Source organism: Pecten maximus, chromosome 2, assembly GCF_902652985.1.
Source record: "Pecten maximus chromosome 2, xPecMax1.1, whole genome shotgun sequence".
Classification (NCBI taxonomy): Eukaryota; Metazoa; Mollusca; class Bivalvia; order Pectinida; family Pectinidae; genus Pecten; species Pecten maximus.
The window spans coordinates 11,878,336-11,903,420 of NC_047016.1; the positions used below are offsets into that span (position 1 = coordinate 11,878,336).

The following is a 25,085-nucleotide window of genomic DNA, read 5'->3' on the forward strand; positions in this document are numbered from 1 at the left end:
TAGAGGAGAATAAAGACTTTATTGAAGCTAAAGAATTTGGGTGATGGGTGTATTCGGGGCGAGGACTTTCTAGCTCAACCTAGCAGGAATTTTTATTATGTACCAAATGCGTTTTGTACTCTTCGTTTTTGGAGACAATAGAGAGAGTAATAGACAGTAGTATCTGGTAATTAACACCAAGAGTTAAGATACAATATCCTCGACTATGCTATACAAAGATACACATTGAGGATATACATACTGTATATTTTAACCCTGGGTGTTAATTGTTAGATACAAGTACCTATATGAATATATAGCAAATCGCGCGTACAAAACTAAGGGAAATAACTCTGATAGATCAGGATGCAAATTAATTATTGTCGGTTTTGATGTGTGCCGCGGTAGCCGAGTGATTTCTGGTTTCGAAACAGTTTTGGATCTAGGATCCCTGGTTGTCGAGGGGAGGGGTCTCATAGGGGAAATATAGTTATTTTAACGACAGGGTTTGTCACGTGAGAAAATCGAAACCGAAAGTAAAAATATCCAGCTACTATAGCTACTTCCTGTTGTTACTCTAACGAGAACTAAGAAGATCTCCGGTACAGAGGTACAGGGGAAACTGAATACACAATGGCGGGACGGAGGATCCTGCTGGCCGGTTTGATATTGTGGGAAACATTGATCGTTGCGGACGGTATGAAATGTCTGTCGGAAGCGGGTAAAGCCGTCGATTGGTAAGAGATGGTCAGTTATATTGATGGTACCTACAGTACCAGTACGTGTCATAATCAGCTGGTCTGACGCTATATACAGATTGGGGGAAACACCCAACTTGCGTATAATAGTCCAACAAGCGTATTATACACCAGTTGGATTTGTTACTAAAAATAGCCAAAATAATTAAACCGTAAATTTAGCAATATGTTAATCAACGACACGTTAAGTTATGACAAAGTAAATAGTATTTTACTAAAAGATATTTACTGAAAAAGTTAACTTCCTAGAAACTTGCAACTTTGTGTATTATATACAAGTAAGTGATTTTTCCCAGCCTGATATATATACATGTAACATTGTATACCAGGACTAACATTGTATATAAGGACTGTAACATTGTATATTAGGACTGTGTATCATTGTGTACAAGGGCTGTAATGGTGTTGCATAAAACGTTATCTCTGTAGGCTTGTACACTGTTTACAAGTTGTATAACATTATCTCTGTAGTACATTGTTTACAAGCTGTATAACATTATATCTGTAGTACATTGTATACAAGCTGTATAACATTATCTCTGTAGTACATTGTTTACAAGCTGTATAACATTATCTCTGTAGTACATTGTTTACAAGCTGTATAACATTATCTCTGTAGTACATTGTTTACAAGTTATATAACATTATCTCTGTAGTACATTGTTTACAAGCTGTATAACATTATCTCTGTAGTACATTGTTTACAAGCTGTATGACATTATCTTTGTAGGTACATTGTTTACAAGCTGCCCATTCTGAGAAAGAGCATTAACCCTGTTATGTCCCAGGGTCTTGGGTTTTATTATATGGACGCAGACTCTCCTTCCTGGAAGTTGTCTAAGGTCGGGATCGATGGCAATGTCACCAATCCTGTTTACAATACGCTGCAGCAGATCTACAGTTCACCAGTCAGTAAACAGCCTTACACATAGCCTAATAGCCATTAAACTCACTTGTCAATATATAACTCATCAATTCATTACACAGATCACTGGTTACTGCACAGTTCATTGATAATGATGGATATACAGCTCATTAAATTCACTTGTCATAATAAATCCCACTACATGCAGTAACCCATTTGCTATACAGCTCACTAGCCACTGTACAACACACCAGTCACTCTACAGCTCACCAGTCACTGTACAACAAACCAGTCACTGTACAGCTCACCAGTCACTGTACAGCTCACCAGTCACTGTACAACAAACCAGTCACTGTACAGCTCACCAGTCACTGTACAGCTCACCAGTCACTGTACAGCTCACCAGTCACTGTACAACAAACCAGTCACTGTACAGCTCACCAGTCACTGTACAGTCCATCTGTCACTATTTACAGCTCACCAGTCACTGTACAGTCCATCTGTCACTATTTAAAGCTCACCAGTCACTGTACAGCCCACCTGCCACTATTTACAGCTCACCAGTCACTGTACAGGCCATCTGTCACTATTTACAGCTCACCAGTCACTGTACAGTCCATCTGTCACTGTACAGCCCACCAGTCACTGTACTGCCCACCTGTCACTGTACAGCCCACCTGTCACTGTACAGCCCACCTGTCACTGTACAGCCCACCTGTCACTGTACAGCCCACCTTTCACTGTACAGCCCACCTGTCACTGTACAGCCCACCTGTCACTGTACAGTCCATCTGTCACTATTTACTGCCCACCTGTCACTGTACAGACCACCTGTCACTGTACTGCCCACCTGTCACTGTACAGCCCACCTTTCACTGTACAGCCCACCTGTCACTGTACAGCCCACCTGTCACTATTTACAGCCCACCTGCCACTCTACAGCCCACCTGTCACTGTACAGCCCACCTGCCACAGTACAGCCCACCTGTCACTGTACAGCCCACCTGTCACTGTACAGCCCACCAGTCACTGTACAGCCCACCTGTCACTGTACAGCCCACCTGTCACTGTACAGCCCACCTGTCACTGTACAGCCCACCTGTCACTGTACAGCCCACCTGTCACTGTACTGCCCACCTGTCACTGTACAGCCCACCTGTCACTGTACAGCCCACCTGTCACTGTACATCGCACCTGTCACTGATAAGATACACAGTTATATATGTGTATAGATTAGACATATCTATCATTGATTACTTATGTCTCCAGGATACACAGATTTCTTCAAAAATTAATTAAAGGTTAATATTTTTACCATCTGTGTAATGTCTATCATTATATATTTACATTTCCGGTGTGTGTTTGTTACATAACTTTACTAACAAAACATTGATGACAAGTGTGTAAACATCAAAATTGATGCATAGAAATACAAGCTGGACCGGTGCAAACATGCGGAATTGGAGGGAATGCGAAATGAAAATTTTCGTTTCTGTTTTGATTTTTTCCCCAATACAATATTAATGGGATGTGGTAGAATTAACAAAAATATAACGATCAAGGAAACAAATGTTATATATTACAGGAATTGAATAAAAAACGATGTTACTGGGGAACTATATTTTGTTTATTCCTATAGTTGACAGCCTTTCCCCCTGAATTGGAATCAGCTGTTTAGCGATTCTATAATTGTCTTGCTGTTACGTCTATTTGTATCATGCCGGAAAAAGAATGGCGATGTGATTTTTAACAACATTACATGAAAACACACTGGTTAAAATGTAAATATAAGGAATAATTCTTGTGTTTTATCGTTTACTGGTGTGTGAACTGCATTTTGTTTTACAGATATTTAAAAATGTAGTTTACACACCAGTAAACGATAAAAAACAAGGACTATTCCTTAAATACAAACTTAAGTTTTAAGTAATATGTTTGTTTTCTCCACATTGTATTTACAGAAAGACGATAGTTACATGTATATGATGTATAATGACCAGACACCTTCCTCACAGAGTCTTAACCATGGACACACTAAAGGTATGTACAATGATAGCAGGAATTCTACAGTTGTCTCCCTTTGAGTTTTGTAACCTTGGACATGTATGTACATAAAGTGCTACATGACACACTGCATGTCACAATAACACCCACAATATAGAAATATATCTAACTATAAACAACATATAAAAAAGTGTCCTGAAAATGATGATTTATAAAACAAATATAGAACATATTATATAATTCACCAAAACTGTGCTCAAGATAAAATTAATTTTTTTTATTTTCATTTTTGATTTAAAAGATCAAAAGAGAAGCTCAAATTTTTGGAGGGTGGTAATGGTGTAAGGTATACATTATGTAACTTTTGTTAATGTATGAAAATATAACAGCCTATTTTTTTGTTTTTATTCTATTATCATAACTTTTTTGTTTGAGATGTGGCTCCTTTAATGTAAGTTCACAGTAGTTGTCCCCCTTGAGGTAGAGTCTTAACCATGGACACACTAAGTGGATACCAGTAGTGGTCACACAGTTATCTCCCTTGATGTAGAGTCTTAACCATGACCACACTAAGTGGATACCAGTAGTGGTCACACAGTTATCTCCCTTGATGAAGTCTTAACCATGGACACACTAAGTGGATACCAGTGATGGAGAGTCTTAACCATGGACACACTAAGTGGATACCAGTAGTGGTCCCATAGTTATCTCCCATGATGGAGTCTTAACCATGGACACACTTAGTGGATACCAGTAGTGGTCACACAGTTATCTCCCTTGATGTAGAGTCTTAACCATGGACACACTAAGTGGATACCAGTAGTGGTCACACAGTTATCTCCCTTGATGGAGAGTCTTAACCATGACCAAACTAAGTGGATACCAGTAGTGGTTACACAGTTATCTCCCTTGATGGAGAGTCTTAACCATAGACACACTAAGTGGATACCAGTAGTGGTTACACAGTTATCTCCCTTGATGGAGAGTCTTAACCATGGACACACTAAGTGGATACCAGTAGTGGTCACACAGTTATCTCCCTTGAGGTAGAGTCTTAACCATGGACACACTAAGTGGATACCAGTAGTGGTCACACAGTTATCTCCCTTGAGGTAGAGTCTTAACCATGGACACACTAAGTGGATACCAGTAGTGGTCCCAGAGTTACCTCCCTTGAGGTAGAGTCTTAACCATGGACACACTAAGTGGATACCAGTAGTGGTCACACAGTTATCTCCCTTGATGGAGAGTCTTAACCATGGCCACACTAAGTGGATACCAGTAGTGGACACACAGTTATCTCCCCTTAGTGTGTGTTTTTATGAATACATTGTACAATTTTGTAACAGGAGTGGTGAATTTAAGTACTTTTTAGTTTCATTTTATAATAACAGGAGTGGTGAGTTTTGATATTGAGGGCGGATTTTGGTTGGTGCACAGTACTCCACGTTTCCCGCCCAACAAGACTGCAGGATGGGCTTGGCCCAACAGTGCCATGGATTATGGACAGACATTCTTATGTGTCTCTTATCCCACTGCCATGATAGATAAAATTGGTATGTATGCATCAATGTGTCCCCGTGTTAAATATATCTGTCACAGTCTATGGTGACTGGATAGTGGGACAACAGGATAAGTGGTGACAGGATAGTTGGACAACAGTATCATTGGTGGCTTGATAGTGAGACAACAGGATTAGTGGTGACAGGATAGTGGGACTACAGTATTATAGGTGACTGGATAGTGGGACTACAGGATTAGTTGTGACAGGATACTGGGACTGCAGGATTAGTGGTTACTGGATAACGGGACTACAGTTCAGTGGTGACTGGATAGTGGAACTTTAGGATTAGTGGTGACTAGATAGTTGGACAACGGGATTAGTGGTGACCCGATAGTGGAACTACATGATTAGTGGTGACTGGATAGTGGGACTAGAGGATTAGTGGTGACTGGATAGTGGGACAACATGATTAGTGGTGACTGGATAGTGAGACTACAGTATTGGTGGTGACAGGATAGTGGGACAACAGGATTAGTGGTGACAGGATAGTGGGACAGCAGGATTAGTGGTGACAGGATAGTGGGACAGCAGGATTAGTGGTGACTGGAAAGTGAGACTACAGTATTAGTGGTGACTTGATAGTGGGACTACAGGATTAGTGGTGACAGGATAGTGGGACAACAGGATTAGTGGTGACAGGATAGTGGGACAACAGGATTAGTCGTGACTGGATAGTGGGACAACAGGATTAGTGGTGACAGGATAGTGGGACAGCAGGATTAGTGGTGACTGGATAGTGAGACTACAGTATTAGTGGTGACTGGATAGTGGGACTACAGTATTAGTGGTGACTGGATAGTGGGACAACAGTATTAGTGGTGACAGGATAGTGGGACAACAGGATTAGTGGTGACAGGATAGTGGGACAGCAGGATTAGTGGTGACTGGAAAGTGAGACTACAGTATTAGTGGTGACTTGATAGTGGGACTACAGGATTAGTGGTGACAGGATAGTGGGACAACAGGATTAGTGGTGACAGGATAGTGGGACAACAGGATTAGTCGTGACTGGATAGTGGGACAACAGGATTAGTGGTGACAGGATAGTGGGACAGCAGGATTAGTGGTGACTGGATAGTAAGACTACAGTATTAGTGGTGACTGGATAGTGGGACTACAGTATTAGTGGTGACTGGATAGTGGGACAACAGTATTAGTGGTGACTGGATAGTGGGACTACAGGATTAGTGGTGACTGGATAGTGGGACTACAGTATTAGTGGTGACTGGGTAGTGAGACTACAGTATTAGTGGTGACTGGATAGTGAGACTACAGGATTAGTGGTGGCTGGATAGTGGGACTACAGGATTATAGTGATGACAGGATAGTGGGACTACAGTATTAGTGGTGACTGGATAGTGGGACTACAGTATTAGTGGTGACTGGATAGTGGGACTACAGGATTAGTGGTGACTGGATAGTCGGACTACAGTATTAGTGATAACTGGATAGTGGGACAACAGGATTAGTGGTGACTGGATAGTGGGACTACAGGATTAGTGGTGACAGGATAGTGGGACTACAGGATTAGTGGTGACAGGATAGTGAGACAACAGGATTAGTGGTGACTGGATAGTGGGACTACAGTATTAGTGATAACTGGATAGTGGGACTACAGGATTAGTGGTGACAGGATAGTGGGACTACAGTATTAGTGATGACAGGATAGTGGGACTACAGTATTAGTGGTGACTGGATAGTGGGACTACAGTATTAGTGGTGACTGGATAGTGGGACAGCAGGATTAGTGGTGACTGGATAGTGGGACTACAGGATTAGTGGTGACAGGATAGTGGGACTACAGTATTAGTGATGACAGGATAGTGGGACTACAGTATTAGTGATGACAGGATAGTGGGACTACAGTATTAGTGGTGACAGGATAGTGGGACTACAGTATTAGTGGTGACTGGATAGTGGGACTACAGTATTAGTGGTGACTGGATAGTGGGACAGCAGGATTAGTGGTGACTGGATAGTGGGACTACAGGATTAGTGGTGACTGGATAGTGGGACTACATGATTAGTGGTGACAGGATAGTGGGACTACAGTATTAGTGGTGACAGGATAGTGGGACTACAGTATTAGTGGTGACTGGATAGTGGGACTACAGTATTAGTGGTGACTGGATAGTGGGACAGCAGGATTAGTGGTGACTGGATAGTGGGACTACAGGATTAGTGGTGACTGGATAGTGGGACTACATGATTAGTGGTGACAGGATAGTGGGACTACAGTATTAGTGATGACAGGATAGTGGGACTACAGTATTAGTGATGACAGGATAGTGGGACTACAGTATTAGTGGTGACAGGATAGTGGGACTACAGTATTAGTGATGACAGGATAGTGGGACTACAGTATTAGTGATGACTGGATAGTGGGACTACAGTATTAGTGGTGACTGGATAGTGGGACAACAGGATTAGTGGTGACTGGATAGTGGTACTACATGATTAGTGGTGACTGGATAGTGGGACTACATGATTAGTGGTGACTGGATAGTGGGACTACATGATTAGTGGTGACTGGATAGTAGGACTACAGTATTATAGGCGACTGGATAGTGGGACTACAGTATTAGTGGTGACAGGATAGTGGGACTACAGTATTAGTGATGACAGGATAGTGGGACTACAGGATTAGTGGTGACTGGATAGTGGGACTACAGGATTAGTGGTGACTGGATAGTGGGACAACATGATTAGTGGTGACAGGATAGTGGGACTACAGTATTAGTGATGACTGGATAGTGGGACTACAGTATTAGTGATGACAGGATAGTGGGACTTCAGTATTAGTGATGACAGGATATTGGGACTACAGTATTAGTGGTGACTGGATAGTGGGACTACAGTATTAGTGGTGACTGGATAGTGGGACTACAGTATTAGTGATGACAGGATAGTGGGACTACAGGATTAGTGGTGACTGGATAGTGGGACAACAGGATTAGTGGTGACAGGATAGTGGGACAACAGGATTAGTGGTGACAGGATAGTGGGACTGCAGGATTAGTGGTGACAGGATAGTGGGACTACAGTATTAGTGGTGACAGGATAGTGGGACTACAGGATTATAGTGATGACTGGATAGTCAGATTACTGTATTAGTGGTGACTGAGTAGTGGGACCGTTGTATTAGTGGTGACTTGACTGAGGGACAACAATACAATGTTAATTGTATACATACTGTGACCCTGTATAATGTTGCCCTGAGAATGTTTGTTGTATAATGTGGCCCTGACAATGTTAATTGTATACTGTGAACCTGACCATGTTTATTGTATACTGTGACCATGACATTGTATTATATGTTACAGGTGAGCAGTTTCTATATACGTATCCAAAGATTTATGACAAAGTCTTTCCGGCCAGTTTTGCTGCAAAGTGGCCTGCAATGAACAAGATCCTAGGGGGTACACAGTCACATGTTAACCAGTTGCCATGGTACCATACGATGACCCTGATGTCGACAGCTGGTCATCAGTTTGTCAGTTATGCCAAGTTTGGGAAATTCATGGCTGGTGAGTCTGTATGTAACATACAATGTGTTCACAATTGTCTGACATTTAAAGATTAAATTTGGTAAAGCTTTCCTGTGGAAAATCTTAGTCAAGTAATATTGGTTAAACTGGGCCCTGGATTTTCATGTACACAAAATCTTACTATATCCTTCTTAAAATTGCGAAAGGAATTAATGAATAATATTATAAATCACTCTTTGTTTTACTATTTTTTTTGCAATGCATCAATATTTAAACATGTCTATATATAAATATAATGCAATGTATACATGTAACAGATGATGATGTTAACTTCATATAAGTGGGGATTATGGTGGTTGTTTGGGGAAAAAAACTGGAATTTAGTGAATTTTCAAGTTTACTTAAAACTTATTCAACTGACAAATTAGGTCAGACAAGGCATATCATTATGTGTAATTCTTGTGTATGGTATTTTCTTGCTTGTAGATCTCTATGATAATTTGGTGGCAATAGATCTCCATGGCGACATAATGGTGGAATCCTGGCAGAAAGGAGGGGAAAAAGAGAACCTTCCAACCAACTGTTCTGTTACATACAAGGTACACACACCTACCCTGTATATCACCCCAGTATGAAGTATCTGTCCTGTACAAGTTACCTGTATATCACCCCCAGTATAAAGTATCTGTCCAGTACAAGTTACATGTACCTGTATATCACCCCAGTATAAAGTATCTGTCCTATACAAGTTACCTGTATATCACCCCAGTATGAAGTATCTGTCCTATACAAGTTACATGTACCTGTATATCACCCCAGTATAAAGTATCTGTCCTATACAAGTTACCTGTATATCACCCCCAGTATAAAGTATCTGTCCTGTACAAGTTACCTGTATATCACCCCAGTATAAAGTATCTGTCCTGTACAAGTTACCTGTATATCACCCCAGTATAAAGTATCTGTCCTGTACAAGTTACCTGTATATCACCCCAGTATAAAGTATCTGTCCTATACAAGTTACCTGTATATCACCCCCAGTATAAAGTATCTGTCCTATACAAGTTACCTGTATATCACCCCCAGTATAAAGTATCTGTCCTATACAAGTTACCTGTATATCACCCCAGTATAAAGTATCTGTCCTATACAAGTTACCTGTATATCACCTCCAGTATAAAGTATCTGTCCTGTACAAGTTACCTGTATATCACCCCCAGTATAAAGTATCTGTCCAGTACAAGTTACCTGTATATCACCCCAGTATAAAGTATCTGTCCAGTACAAGTTACCTGTATATCACCCCAGTATAAAGTATCTGTCCAGTACAAGTTACCTGTATATCACCCCCAGTATAAAGTATCTGTCCTGTACAAGTTACCTGTATATCACCCCCAGTATAAAGTATCTGTCCAGTACAAGTTACCTGTATATCACCCCCAGTATAAAGTATCTGTCCAGTACAAGTTACCTGTATATCACCCCAGTATAAAGTATCTGTCCTGTACAAGTTACCTGTATATCACCCCCAGTATAAAGTATCTGTCCAGTACAAGTTACCTGTATATCACCCCAGTATAAAGTATTTGTCTAGTACAAGTTACCTGTATATCACCCCCAGTATAAAGTATCTGTCCTGTACAAGTTACCTGTATATCACCCCCAGTATAAAGTATCTGTCCTGTACAAGTTACCTGTATATCACCCCAAGTATGAAGTATCTGTCCTTTACAAGTTACCTGTATATCACCCCAGTATAAAGTATCTGTCCTTTACAAGTTACCTGTCTATCACCCCAGTATAAAATATATCTGTCCTGTACAAGTTACCTGTATATCACCATCAGTATAAAGTATCTGTCCAGTACAAGTTACCTGTATATCACCCCAGTATAAAGTATCTGTCCTATACAAGTTACCTGTATATCACCCCCAGTATAAAGTATCTGTCCTGTACAAGTTACCTGTATATCACCCCAGTATAAAGTATCTGTCCTATACAAGTTACCTGTATATCACCCCCAGTATCAAGTATCTGTCCTGTACAAGTTACCTGTATATCACCCCAGTATAAAGTATCTGTCCTATACAAGTTACCTGTATATCACCCCCAGTATAAAGTATCTGTCCTGTACAAGTTACCTGTATATCACCCCAGTGTAAAGTATCTGTCCAGTACAAGTTACCTGTATATCACCCCAGTATAAAGTATCTGTCCTGTACAAGTTACCTGTATATCACCCCCAGTATAAAGTATCTGTCCTGTACAAGTTACCTGTATATCACCCCCAATATAAAGTATCTGTCCAGTACAAGTTACCTGTATATCACCCCCAGTATAAAGTATCTGTCCAGTACAAGTTACCTGTATATCACCCCCAGTATAAAGTATCTGTCCAGTACAAGTTACCTGTATATCACCCCAGTATAAAGTATCTGTCCTGTACAAGTTACCTGTATATCACCCCAGTATAAAGTATCTGTCCTGTACAAGTTACCTGTATATCACCCCAGTATAAAGTATCTGTCCTGTACAAGTTACCTGTATATCACCCCAGTATAAAGTATCTGTCCAGTACAAGTTACCTGTATATCACCCCCAGTATAAAGTATCTGTCCTGTACAAGTTACCTGTATATCACCCCAGTATAAAGTATCTGTCCAGTACAAGTTACCTGTATATCACCCCCAGTATAAAGTATCTGTCCTGTACAAGTTACCTGTATATCACCCCAGTATAAAGTATCTGTCCAGTACAAGTTACCTGTATATCACCCCCAGTATAAAGTATCTGTCCTGTACAAGTTACCTGTATATCACCCCCAGTATAAAGTATCTGTCCTGTACAAGTTACCTGTATATCACCCCCAGTATAAAGTATCTGTCCTGTACAAGTTACCTGTATATCATCCCAGTATAAAGTATCTGTCCTGTACAAGTTACCTGTATATCACCCCAGTATAAAGTATCTGTCCAGTACAAGTTACCTGTATATCACCCCAGTATAAAGTATCTGTCCTATACAAGTTACCTGTATATCACCCCAGTATAAAGTATCTGTCCTGTACAAGTTACCTGTATATCACCCCCAGTATAAAGTATCTGTCCTGTACAAGTTACCTGTATATCATCCCAGTATAAAGTATCTGTCCTGTACAAGTTACCTGTATATCACCCCAGTATAAAGTATCTGTCCTATACAAGTTACCTGTATATCACCCCAAGTATAAAGTATCTGTCCTGTACAAGTTACCTGTATATCACCCCCAGTATAAAGTATCTGTCCTGTACAAGTTACCTGTATATCACCCCACTATAAAGTATCTGTCCTGTACAAGTTACCTGTATATCACCCCAGTATAAAATATATCTGTCCTGTACAAGTTACATGTATATCACCCCCAGTATAAAGTATCTGTCCAGTACAAGTTACCTGTATATCACCCCAGTATAAAGTATCTGTCCAGTACAAGTTACCTGTATATCACCCGAGTATAAAGTATCTGTCCTGTACAAGTTACCTGTATATCACCCCAGTATAAAGTATCTGTCCAGTACAAGTTACCTGTATATCACCCCAGTATAAAGTATCTGTCCTGTACAAGTTACCTGTATATCACCCCAGTATAAAGTATCTGTCCTGTACAAGTTACCTGTATATCACCCCCAGTGTAAAGTATCTGTCCTTTACAAGTTACCTGTATATCACCCCAGTATAAAGTATCTGTCCTGTACAAGTTACCTGTATATCACCCCCAGTATAAAGTATCTGTCCTGTACAAGTTACCTGTATATCACCCCCAGTATAAAGTATCTGTCCTTTACAAGTTACCTGTATATCACCCCAGTATCAAGTATCTGTCCTGTACAAGTTACCTGTATATCACCCCAGTATAAAGTATCTGTCCTATACAAGTTACCTGTATATCACCCCCAGTATAAAGTATCTGTCCTATACAAGTTACCTGTATATCACCCCAGTATAAAGTATCTGTCCTATACAAGTTACCTGTATATCACCCCCAGTATCAAGTATCTGTCCTGTACAAGTTACCTGTATATCACCCCAGTATAAAGTATCTGTCCTGTACAAGTTACCTGTATATCACCCCACTATAAAGTATCTGTCCAGTACAAGTTACCTGTATATCACCCCAGTATAAAGTATCTGTCCTATACAAGTAACCTGTATATCACCCCCAGTATAAAGTATCTGTCCTATACAAGTTACCTGTATATCACCCCCAGTATAAAGTATCTGTCCTATACAAGTTACCTGTATATCACCCCCAGTATAAAGTATCTGTCCTATACAAGTTACCTGTATATCACCCCCAGTATAAAGTATCTGTCCTGTACAAGTTACCTGTATATCACCCCAGTATAAAGTATCTGTCCTGTACAAGTTACCTGTATATCACCCCACTATAAAGTATCTGTCCTATACAAGTTACCTGTATATCACCCCAGTATAAAGTATCTGTCCTGTACAAGTTACCTGTATATCACCCCAGTATAAAGTATCTGTCCTATACAAGTAACCTGTATATCACCCCCAGTATAAAGTATCTGTCCTATACAAGTTACCTGTATATCACCCCAGTATAAAGTATCTGTCCTGTACAAGTTACCTGTATATCACCCCAGTATAAAGTATCTGTCCTGTACAAGTTACCTGTATATCACCCCAGTATAAAGTATCTGTCCAGTACAAGTTACCTGTATATCACCCCAGTATAAAGTATCTGTCCTATACAAGTTACCTGTATATCACCCCAGTATAAAGTATCTGTCCTATACAAGTTACCTGTATATCACCCCCAGTATAAAGTATCTGTCCTGTACAAGTTACCGACTGTCCTGTATCTAGTGTTCTGTTGACTATATACTGTATTTGTTCTGTAGGTGTATAATGTACAGAATGTGACCTTTCCTGTTGGTGGTGTGAGTTTTCTGGAGACTAAGGATCATTCCAAGTGGGCAGTGTCTGTAAATAAAGGAGGCTGGACCTGTATAGGGGGTATAAACAGACAGGTAAGGTATAGGAGACTGGACCTGTATAGGAGGTATAAACAGACAGGTAAGGTATAGGAGACTGGACCTGTATAGGGGGTATAAACAGACAGGTAAGGTATAGGAGGCTGGACCTGTATAGGGGGTATAAACAGACAGGTAAGGTATAGGAGATTGAACCTGTATAGGGGGTATAAACAGACAGGTAAGGTATAGGAGGCTGACCTGTATAGGGGGTATAAACAGACAGGTAAGGTATAGGAGGCTGGACCTGTATAGGGGGTATAAACAGACAGGTAAGGTATAGGAGACTGGACCTGTATAGGGGGTATAAACAGACAGGTAAGGTATAGGAGGCTGGACCTGTATAGGGGGTATAAGCAGACAGGTAAGGTATAGGAGACTGGACCTGTATAGGAGGTATAAACAGACAGGTAAGGTATAGGAGGCTGGACCTGTATAGGGGGTATAAACAGACAGGTAAGGTATAGGAGGCTGGACCTGTATAGTGGGTATAAACAGACAGGTAAGGTATAGTAGACTGGACCTGTATAGGGGGTATAAACAGACAGGTAAGGTATAGGAGGCTGGACCTGTATAGGGGGTATAAACAGACAGGTAAGGTATAGGAGGCTGACCTGTATAGGGGGTATAAACAGACAGGTAAGGTATAGGAGGCTGGACCTGTATAGGGGGTATAAACAGACAGGTAAGGTATAGGAGGCTGGACCTGTATAGGTGGTATAAACAGACAGGTAAGGTATAGGAGGCTGGACCTGTATAGGGGGTATAAACAGACAGGTAAGGTATAGGAGGCTGGACCTGTATAGGGGGTATAAACAGACAGGTAAGGTATAGGAGGCTGGACCTGTATAGGGGGTATAAACAGACAGGTAAGGTATAGGAGACTGGACCTGTATAGGGGGTATAAACAGACAGGTAAGGTATAGGAGGCTGGACCTGTATAGGGGGTATAAACAGACAGGTAAGGTATAGGAGGCTGGACCTGTATAGGGGGTATAAACAGACAGGTAAGGTATAGGAGACTGGACCTGTATAGGGGGTATAAACAGGCAGGTAAGGTATAGGAGGCTGGACCTGTATAGGGGGTATAAACAGACAGGTAAGGTATAGGAGGCTGGACCTGTATAGGGGGTATAAACAGACAGGTAAGGTATAGGAGGCTGGACCTGTATAGGGGGTATAAACAGACAGGTAAGGTATAGGAGGCTGGACCTGTATAGGGGGTATAAACAGACAGGTAAGGTATAGGAGACTGGACCTGTATAGGGGGTATAAACAGACAGGTAAGGTATAGGAGACTGGACCTGTATAGGGGGTATAAACAGACAGGTAAGGTATAGGAGACTGGACCTGTATAGGGGGTATAAACAGATAGGTAAGGTATAGGAGACAGGACCTGTATAGGGGGTATCAACAGACAGGTAAGGTATAGGAGACTGGACCTGTATAGGGGGTTTAAACAGACAGGTAAGGTATAGGAGGCTGGACCTGTATAGGGGGTATAAACAGACAGGTAAGGTATAGGAGACTGGACCTGTATAGGGGGTATAAACAGACAGGTAAGGTATAGGAGGCTGGACCTGTATAGTGGGTATAAACAGACAGGTAAGGTATAGGAGACTGGACCTGTATAGGGGGTATACACAGACAGGTAAGGTATAGGAGGCTGGACCTGTATAGTGGGTATAAACAGACAGGTAAGGTATAGGAGGCTGGACCTGTGTAGTGGGTATAAACAGACAGGTAAGGTATAGGAGGCTGGACCTGTATAGGGGGTATAAACAGACAGGTAAGGTATAGGAGATTGGACCTGTATAGGGGGTATAAACAGACAGGTAAGGTATAGGAGACTGGACCTGTATAGGGGGTATAAACAGACAGGTAAGGTATAGGAGGCTGGACCTGTATAGGGGGTATAAACGGACAGGTAAGGTATAGGAGACTGGACCTGTATAGGGGGTATAAACAGACAGGTAAGGTATAGGAGGCTGGACCTGTATAGTGGGTATAAACAGACAGGTAAGGTATAGGAGACTGGACCTGTATAGGGGGTATAAACAGACAGGTAAGGTATAGGAGGCTGGACCTGTATAGGGGGTATAAACAGACAGGTAAGGTATAGGAGACTGGACCTGTATAGGGGGTATAAACAGACAGGTAAGGTATAGGAGGCTGGACCTGTATAGGGGGTATAAACAGACAGGTAAGGTATAGGAGACTGGACCTGTATAGGGGGTATAAACAGACAGGTAAGGTATAGGAGGCTGGACCTGTATAGGGGGTATAAACAGACAGGTAAGGTATAGGAGACTGGACCTGTATAGGGGGTATAAACAGACAGGTAAGGTATAGGAGACTGGACCTGTATAGGGGGTATAAACAGACAGGTAAGGTATAGGAGACTGGACCTGTATAGGGGGTATAAACAGACAGGTAAAGATGTACTCAACTTAAGCTGTTGGGATGAGATTTGATGTAAATGGATCTCATGAAAATCAGTTATAATAAGATGATAAGGTGTAAAGTAAATAAAAAAAAATGGATGCCGGCTATGTGTGGCCTCTGTATCTCTGTATCATATAGCTTAACTGACCCTTTTACTTATATTAGTAAAGATACTTATATTAGTACTGCTTCACGGTGTAACATTTTTCTCCTTGTAGCGTTCACAGTTCCACAGAGCAGGAGGGACAGTATGCTTCCAACATAAACAGGTTTGGAAAAGCTTCAGAGCTCTGGTGGGAAAGTATGCACCATGTCCCTAGGAAACCTGGTGACAGGCATGGAACTAGGGGCAGACAATCAAAACTAGTCTTGTGGCATGATGACTTTACAGGTATCTGTTGAGAAATCTGGTGATAATGTTATTAGTGTTAGCAATGAACACCTGTAATATGTATAACATAACAGACAAGTCAACATTGTTTACTTCTACAGCCTGTTAGAGGGCTATGTTGTTGTGATAGCCGCGAACACTATGTTAGATGGCTATGTTGTTATGATAGGCGTGAACACTATCATCAGATCGTCTATAGTTGTATTACAATACAATGGTCCGAGTGTACAATAAGTTACAATACCAAGTAATATGTTGTCACAGAACCAAACACAACTCGCCAAACATTGGTGATATATTTTTCACCTTGTTGTCAAATATCAGACTTGTTTTATTGTCACTTGTATCACATTCCCATATAGCTCAGGGAACCAGTTCATTTTGTGCCATTGTTTTTACTTTTGTTTTGATATAGATCAGGTATACACTAGTTCTAATTATATTTAAGGTGATAGTAAGGACTTCTATTTTCTCCCAGCACAATATTTCACTGCTAACAACTGAAATGTTTTAGGTTTTATTTGAAAGGTTATTTCTCTTCCGACAATAGGATTTTTATTATTATGTGTAATTATCTGTGTGATAATATTTTTTCCAATTTTTGTGTCACAATAAACAATTTTATTTAGGAGAGAAAGGTATAAATCACAGAGGGCAGAAAGGTATAAATTACAGAGGATGGAATAAGGTGAATGTTTGGATGTGGTATGTTATTCCATAACACAATTTCTCATTACCAATGATCTGATTATGTTGTAAAAAATTTTCTTTGGTGTATGGTACGTGTTTACAAAACCATATACATAGTGTATATTTTTTTTATAAACTTTTTCCTCTTCTGAGGATCACACCTTATGACAAACATTGATATATATTTGTATACTTGACCAAATGTTTTTGCAAGACTTTCTTAAAGAAATTGTATGTCAGACTGTTCTCAGGGTAAATTGTACCTTTTGGATTAACCATGTTACAGGAAGAAATTCACGCTTTCAGCTGACTTTTTAAAAATTGTGCCAGTGTCTCATTGTTGACATCATGTCAGTATCTTTGTTGACAGTTTTTTGTACAGTATCTGGATCAATGTTGACATCATGTCAGTATCTTTGTTGACAGTTTTTGTACAGTATCTGGATCAATGTTGACATCATGTCAGTATCTTTGTTGACAGTTTTTGTACAGTATCTGGATCAATGTTGACATCATGTCAGTATCTTTGTTGACAGTTTTTGTACAGTATCTAGATCAATGTTGATATCATGTCAATATTTTTTTTGAGTTTTTTCGAAAAGCACTAACAATTGATGTGTATTTGATTAAATAAACATTATTCTTTTCTTATGATAATGTTAAGTCTTTTATGTTCAGCTTTATCAAACATGTTACATTTAACATATGAGATAGCTCAATCGATAGAGTATTGGATAATGTAAACTCGGTTAAGATCTGAGGTGAATATGTGATTCCTACACTGGAAGAATTGTGTTTCCCATGGAAGCCAAGATCATGGACCATACTTTGCTGTCATAGTCGTGTCCTTGGGTAGGACTCTTGTATGTTGGTCAGTGAGATAGCCACTATCTACTACAAAGAGATTTGCCTCAAAATGGCCATGACTGTGTCCAGGGTGATAAACCCACTGAAACCTTCCATATTTAACTTACTGATCACATTAATGAAAATAACAGGTATACAATGTAGAATTATCTAGTACTTTATTTGTATCAAGCTCTTTAGCTTCCATCATTTCATAATCATACATATATTACATTATATACATGGAATGAATTATGCACTTGTGTTTAGCTTATTTGACTAGCCTGCTTATAACTTAACAAGTCTACACTTGAGACATGTAGCTTACCGTCAAATTACTGGTACATGTATTTTTACTGGTACATGTATTTACCTCTTGGTAGCAACTGTACCTGTGCAGTAAAAGTCAATATACATTTATTTGTAGTGTGTAGGAGAAATTTGTGTGCAGAAAATGACAAAGTTTCTTTTTAATAACTAGAGCCATGTGAAATGATTATTATTTTTTTAAATGACATAAATATAAAACATCTATGCATTTTAATACTTTAAACATGGATTTTTTCGTTGTTAAAGCTAAACACTGATTAATTAAACAATTCACTTTCTTCAAATATGTTTTGGACCACAAAGATTGCAACAAAATAATTCAAAAGCATAAAAATGAAAAATGAATGTACTGAAAATGTTTAAATAGAACACAACATAGATACTTAAAAGTGAAATAATGATATTAATATGTAAAATCAGAAATTTACATCAAAGTATGCAAGTGAACTTAGTATAGAAATGATGCTAGGGCTCGGTCACAGGTGAATAGCTGTAAATACTTGATATTTCTGTAAATGGATGAACTCTCTACTTGATATTCAAACACAAAAAAATTCTACGAGTTGGCAGTAATAGACAAACCAAAAATAGCCGTACAATAAAACTATTTTGGCACAGTACGGAAAGGTTTGATATATCTATAACATCATTTAGTGGACTGTATCAGACGACTAATCCTCACTAGATCAGACAACCAGTCGTCACTAGATCGGACGACCAACCGTCACTAGATCCGCCGACCAGTCATCACTAGATCAGACGACCAATCCTCAATAGATCCGACGACCAATCCTCACTAGATCTGATCCGACGATCAGTCGTCACTAGATCAGACGACCAGTCGTCACTAGATCCGACGACCAGTCGTCACTAAATCAGACGACCAGTCCTCACTTGATCGAACGACCAATCCTCACTAGATCCGCCGACCAGTCATCACTAGATCATCGTCACTAGATCCGCCGACCAGTCGTCACTAGATCAGACGACCAGTCGTCACTAGATCAGACGACCGTTCCTCACTGGGTCAGACGACCAGTCCTCACTAGATCAGACGACCAATCCTCTGGTATGTCTATGTTTATTTACACAAATGCTGTTTGAGGATGTAGGTTTCCAGAGTATTTCTTGTGTTCATGCAGCATCCTTACAATGACTAACTGCTACAAAGTTACAAACTTATAAATATAAATTTTTCGCCTAATTTTGTCTTTTCATTCTCATCCATACTGTTATATGTGAAAATAAACCTTGTACATTAAATCAGAAAACTATAGCATCACTGTTGTAATGGTGGCAATACAGAATGAAGTGTTATATGTTAAATTCACCCTGGTCATCTATTTTTCATGTCATCGGATTTGAATTAAATTCTCTCATTCTTCAATGGAATGCTTCGAACCCAAAGATGTACATTACAGCACATGACATTTTTTCAAAAAAATGAAAAATCTGATCCATTTAGATATTACTCCATATTTATATTTACACGGCACCCCCAATATATAACTTTACCAAGCTCACTTGAAGGTTATGAGTCCATAACTTCCAAAACTTTTTTTGACGTCATCATTATTATGACGTCGTAATTGTCACGTCGGCGATAACAATAGAAGGCTGTTGAAAAGGCTGTTTTGTCTTTGACGATAATAATTTGTTCAGTCATCAAAGGAGCAAAATTCTTGGATAGATCTTTACAAATCGGTGTCAAATGTAAATATAAGCATTGAACTACTTTCAGTTGGAAGTTATGGGCTGATGAATGCCAAATGGACAAAGGCAAACTCAACATGAAGCGCTAGCGTGCTTCATTAAATTTGCCTTTGTCCAGTTGGCATTCATCAGCCCATAACTTCCAACTGAAAGCAGTTCAATGCTTAAATGACATCAATGTGACACACAGACTAGACAACCATTGGTAAGTCCATGACATCGATGTGACATACAGACCAGACAACCATTGGTAAGTCCATGACATCGATGTGACATATAGACTAGACAAACATTGGTAAGTCCATGACATCGATGTGACACACAGACTAGACAACCATTGGTAAGTCCATGACATCGATGTGACACACAGACTAGACAACCATTGGTAAGTCCATGACATCGATGTGACATACAGACTAGACAACATACTAATGTGAAAATCAAGTTGATGGTATAGTACCTTTAGGGAACTAGCTAAACATAACTGATATATGAACAATTCGTGAGCAAATTTTACCAGCCACACCTTCCTTTAACAAATCTAACATTCTGAATATCAACCAAGCATTCAATGTACACATACAAACATCTGTGTGATAGGACAATGGACCAATCAACATGTCTCAATCTACACAGTAAGTCTATCACAGCCACAACACTTGTAAACCAGGTATCTCACACTGAATAATAGTACACTTGATCCGATATAAATAATGATTGTTTGTATTCAATATGGGGAAGCCTGCCCCAGCACTTTGTGTAGATGATGTGACATCACTGGAGTTGAATATTAGCACTTGAAATAAATAGCCTACACAGAAGGCCATTTATTAGCTGAGCCAGTCCAAGTCATCGTCATCGTCATCGTCCCCAAACAATGGTGGTGGAGGCTGTGGTTTCAGGTCCTACAACAAAGATAGGATTAGCTCTCTTCTCATATGTTAGTATCATTATACAGTCGAACCCACTAATTTGAAATCGGATATATTGAAATATCGTTTAATTTGAAGTGCAATGAAATCCCCGTCCAAATGCCTTCTTTGTCTTTGTATTGTTTCATCGGTTATTTTGAAATTGGTTTATTTGAAATATCGCTTTATTTGAAAGGAAATTATTGCCCCCGGCAATGCTAAACCATTGTTTATGTATCACTTAAATTGAAAGTCGCCACGACTGGCTTAGATTATATAATTACCGGCCGTTACGGTACGTGCGTCCGATCAATAGATAGGTAAAAATGAAATTCTGATTTACACAATACAAATAAATTGTGACTTTTAATCATTAAATGCGTTCGTTATGAGCATGAATCTGTATTTGTTTACGAATATACCTTGAGGGACACAGCCTATTTTGGCTTCTGCTACATATATACATCGAAATTGACTCATTTAACTACACGCGAGACAATTACAAATGTCGAGGCTATTCTTAGGGATTCGACAGAAAATGATAACAATGTAACCAGAACAGTGATATTGACAATGACCCTCAAACAATTCGTGAAAATCCATCTATCATCGACGCACATGTCCGATTTCAGACGGTAGTTTCTTGGAAAGTAGCCCGGATGTACCGGAAACTGTTCTCACGTGTGTCCGCGAATTCGAACTCAACATAAACAAAAACAAGCAACAGTCGAAGACTTCTCCCGTCGACTTAACATTATTTTTAATAAACTTTTAAACTATTATTATTTTGGAACCGATTGTAAATACTGACTAAGTAAAACTATAAAACTATATTGAACAATGGTGTGTTGTTTGACGTAGCTCGGTACTGAAATATGTCGGCAAAAGGCTGGATCCCGGTTATATGGAAACCGGTTAATTTGAAGTATTTTTCCATTCCCCGAGCATTTTAATATAACCGGGTTCAACTGTAGTAATAACAGTGTTTAGAGATCAGGTAACCTAGGGTTACTACGAAGCAAAATGCCCAATGGGCCTGTATTGCTCACCTGTTTCTTATGCAAATTTTAAGTTTATCTACGCCATCTATGCACATACTAACTAAAGCTTATTACCATTCATTCAAATATCAGAGTTGGCTAGGTTTGTTCATTTAAAACAAATCTGTAGCTATTCATTCTAGCAATTCAGGTCTCTGTGTCATGTCATCAAAAATTGTTGTTGAAGATTTTAGCCTACGGTGTTTGATTTCTGTGACCATGAATGTCATTCTTTTGAACAAGCATTTGTAGCCCTTCACACCGCCGTGTTACAGGGCTAACATCAGGTCTCTGGGGTCTTGGTTATTGAGAAAAAGTTGTTTAAATGGAGAATTTGAAGCCGGCCAGATGATGGCCTTATGACAGATGGACGACGAATGCCACACCACAACATCAGTTCACTTGGCCTTTGGGCAGGTGAGCTAATAAAATGACTTCTAAAAAGAATTGTACAATGATGATGACTATTGAACTGTAACAATTAATCGTTTTTTAATTCTAGGACTCCCGTCATGGATACTAGGGGCTACAATGAGGAAATACAGGAAGAAAATTAGGAAAATCAACAAACCTCATCATTTTCTAAATCTGTTTTTGTTGGCAGCTTTTTGTCTTTCTTATCATTATCAGTCTTTGGTTTGAAGGAAATTCCTAGAGTGTCTTCTACTGTATCATCCTCACCAAACAAGGGTCTGTAACACAGAAAATGTAGGTACAATACAATATCTGGGATAGGGTTCTGTATCATCCTCACCCCTCACCAAACAAGGGTCTGTAACACAGAAAATGTAGGTACAATACAATATCTGGGGTAGGGTTCTGTATCATCCTCAACCCTTACCAAACAAGGGTCTGTAACACAGAAAATGTAGGTACAACACAATATCTGGGGGTAGGGTTCTGTATCATCCTCACCCCTCACCAAACAAGGGTCTGTAACACAGAAAATGTAGGTACAATACAATATCTGGGGGTAGGGTTCTGTATCATCCTCACCCCTCACCAAACAAGGGTCTGTAACACAGAAAATGTAGGTACAATACAATATCTGGGGGTAGGGTTCTGTATCATCCTCACCCCTCACCAAACAAGGGTCTGTAATACAGAAAATGTAGGTACAATACAATATCTGGGGGTAGGGTTCTGTATCATCCTCACCCCTCACCAAACAAGGGTCTGTAACACAGAAAATGTAGGTACAATACAATATCTGGGGGTAGGGTTCTGTATCATCCTCACCCCTCACCAAACAAGGGTCTGTAACACAGAAAATGTAGGTACAATACAATATCTGGGGGTAGGGTTCTGTATCATCCTCACCCCTCACCAAACAAGGGTCTGTAACACAGAAAATGTAGGTACAATACAATATCTGGGGTAGGGTTCTGTATCATCCTCACCAAACAAGGGTCTGTAACACAGAAAATGTAGGTACAATACAATATCTGGGGTAGGGTTCTGTATCATCCTCACCCCTCACCAAACAAGGGTCTGTAATACAGAAAATGTAGGTACAATACAATATCTGGGGTAGGGTTCTGTATCATCCTCACCCCTCACCAAACAAGGGTCTGTAATACAGAAAATGTAGGTACAATACAATATCTGGGGTAGGGTTCTGTATCATCCTCACCAAAAAAGGGTCTGTAACACAGAAAATGTAGGTACAATACAATATCTGGGGTAGGGTTCTGTATCATCCTCACCCCTCACCAAACAAGGGTCTGTAACACAGAAAATGTAGGTACAATACAATATCTGGGGGTAGGGTTCTGTATCATCCTCACCAAACAAGGGTCTGTAACACAGAAAATGTAGGTACAATACAATATCTGGGGGTAGGGTTCTGTATCATTCTCACCCCTCACCAAACAAGGGTCTGTAACACAGAAAATGTAGGTACAATACAATATCTGGGGGTAGGGTTCTGTATCATCCTCACCAAACAAGGGTCTGTAACACAGAAAATGTAGGTACAATACAATATCTGGGGTAGGGTTCTGTATCATCCTCACCCCTCACCAAACAAGGGTCTGTAATACAGAAAATGTAGGTACAATGCAATATCTGGGGTAGGGTTCTGTATCATCCTCACCAAACAAGGGTCTGTAATACAGAAAATGTAGGTACAATACAATATCTGGGGGTAGGGTTCTGTATCATCCTCACAAAACAAGGGTCTGCCCAATACAAACCTCAGATACTATTTTATAGAACCAATCTCCCTTTAACAGCTACATATGTCATAAGAAAACCCTAAGCTATTATTTCATTACACTAAAACTAATATCAAAGTCTGTCCACCACCAGTTACTCATTGACCATTGGTCACTATGAGATAAAGGTTCTTGACCAAATCTTTTGTCTATTACGTCCTTGAGCAGCAGTCACCATAACAACACTTACTTGTCTCCCGTATCTTCCTCTTTGTCCTCCTCATCGTCTCCATCATCTAACAGAGGAGGAGGTGTCCTTGATGTTGCTGGTATAATGTCACTACTTTCTGTTTCCCTTTTCTCTGGTTCAGATATTTCTGGTGCTAAATGATTGGTATCTGGTATATCATCTTTCACACTTTGTTCTATCACCGATTCCTGTTGTTCTGTAGAGTTATCTACCCCTAGTTTACTGTCTACTGTTTCTAAGTCAGAGTTATCTTCACTTTTAGAACTCTCCTGTGTTGGTTGAGGCTGGATCTCTACAACAGGATTTTCTGTAGGTAGATTTTTATCATCCTTAGTAACCTCCGGTACTTCTGGTAAATCTGGAGATGATTCTTCGTCATCATCAAAGTCATCACTCTCTTCACTTTCTGTAAAGGAAAATTTGAATGCTTCAAGTTAACACATTTTGTTTACTAAAATAATGTAGAGAATAGGACATGCCATAGTAGCTAAATGTTTCCTATTTGTTCCTACAGACATTTGACACTTTTCTATGAGTGTAAGTACTGAGTCTCTGAACAAGGATGATCACCATTTATCACATCAATAAATTTTTTGTTTGACAATTCTCCTTTTCTGGT

At 39.8% G+C, this 25,085-nt stretch overlaps 2 protein-coding genes across 3 annotated transcripts in view; one reads left to right on the forward strand and one right to left on the reverse strand.

Moving 5' to 3' along the window:
* The first annotated feature begins 375 nt into the window (after window positions 1–375).
* On the forward strand, window positions 376–17,535 carry LOC117317724 (deoxyribonuclease-2-alpha-like). Its single transcript, XM_033872628.1, has 8 exons — window positions 376–716; window positions 1,468–1,645; window positions 3,564–3,642; window positions 5,001–5,162; window positions 8,494–8,697; window positions 9,145–9,257; window positions 13,563–13,691; window positions 16,358–17,535. Exons 1-8 carry the CDS (start codon window positions 613–615, stop codon window positions 16,457–16,459), a joined length of 1,071 nt encoding a protein of 356 aa, XP_033728519.1. The 5' UTR covers window positions 376–612; the 3' UTR covers window positions 16,460–17,535.
* Window positions 17,536–18,228: 693 nt separating this feature from the next.
* Window positions 18,229–25,085, reverse strand: part of LOC117317714 (FK506-binding protein 15-like) — a 52,688-nt gene continuing 45,831 nt past the window's right edge. The window contains exons 29-31 of one of the 2 annotated variants that reach the window (XM_033872606.1): window positions 24,467–24,872; window positions 22,632–22,752; window positions 18,229–21,014 (exon numbers count right to left, since the gene is read on the reverse strand). In XM_033872606.1, the coding sequence (XP_033728497.1) occupies window positions 20,940–21,014; window positions 22,632–22,752; window positions 24,467–24,872 (602 nt within the window). In that variant the 3' untranslated portion in view covers window positions 18,229–20,939. Of the gene's footprint in view, window positions 21,015–22,631; window positions 22,753–22,795; window positions 24,167–24,466; window positions 24,873–25,085 lie in introns of those variants that run through there. The other variant, XM_033872615.1, reaches the window with a different exon arrangement.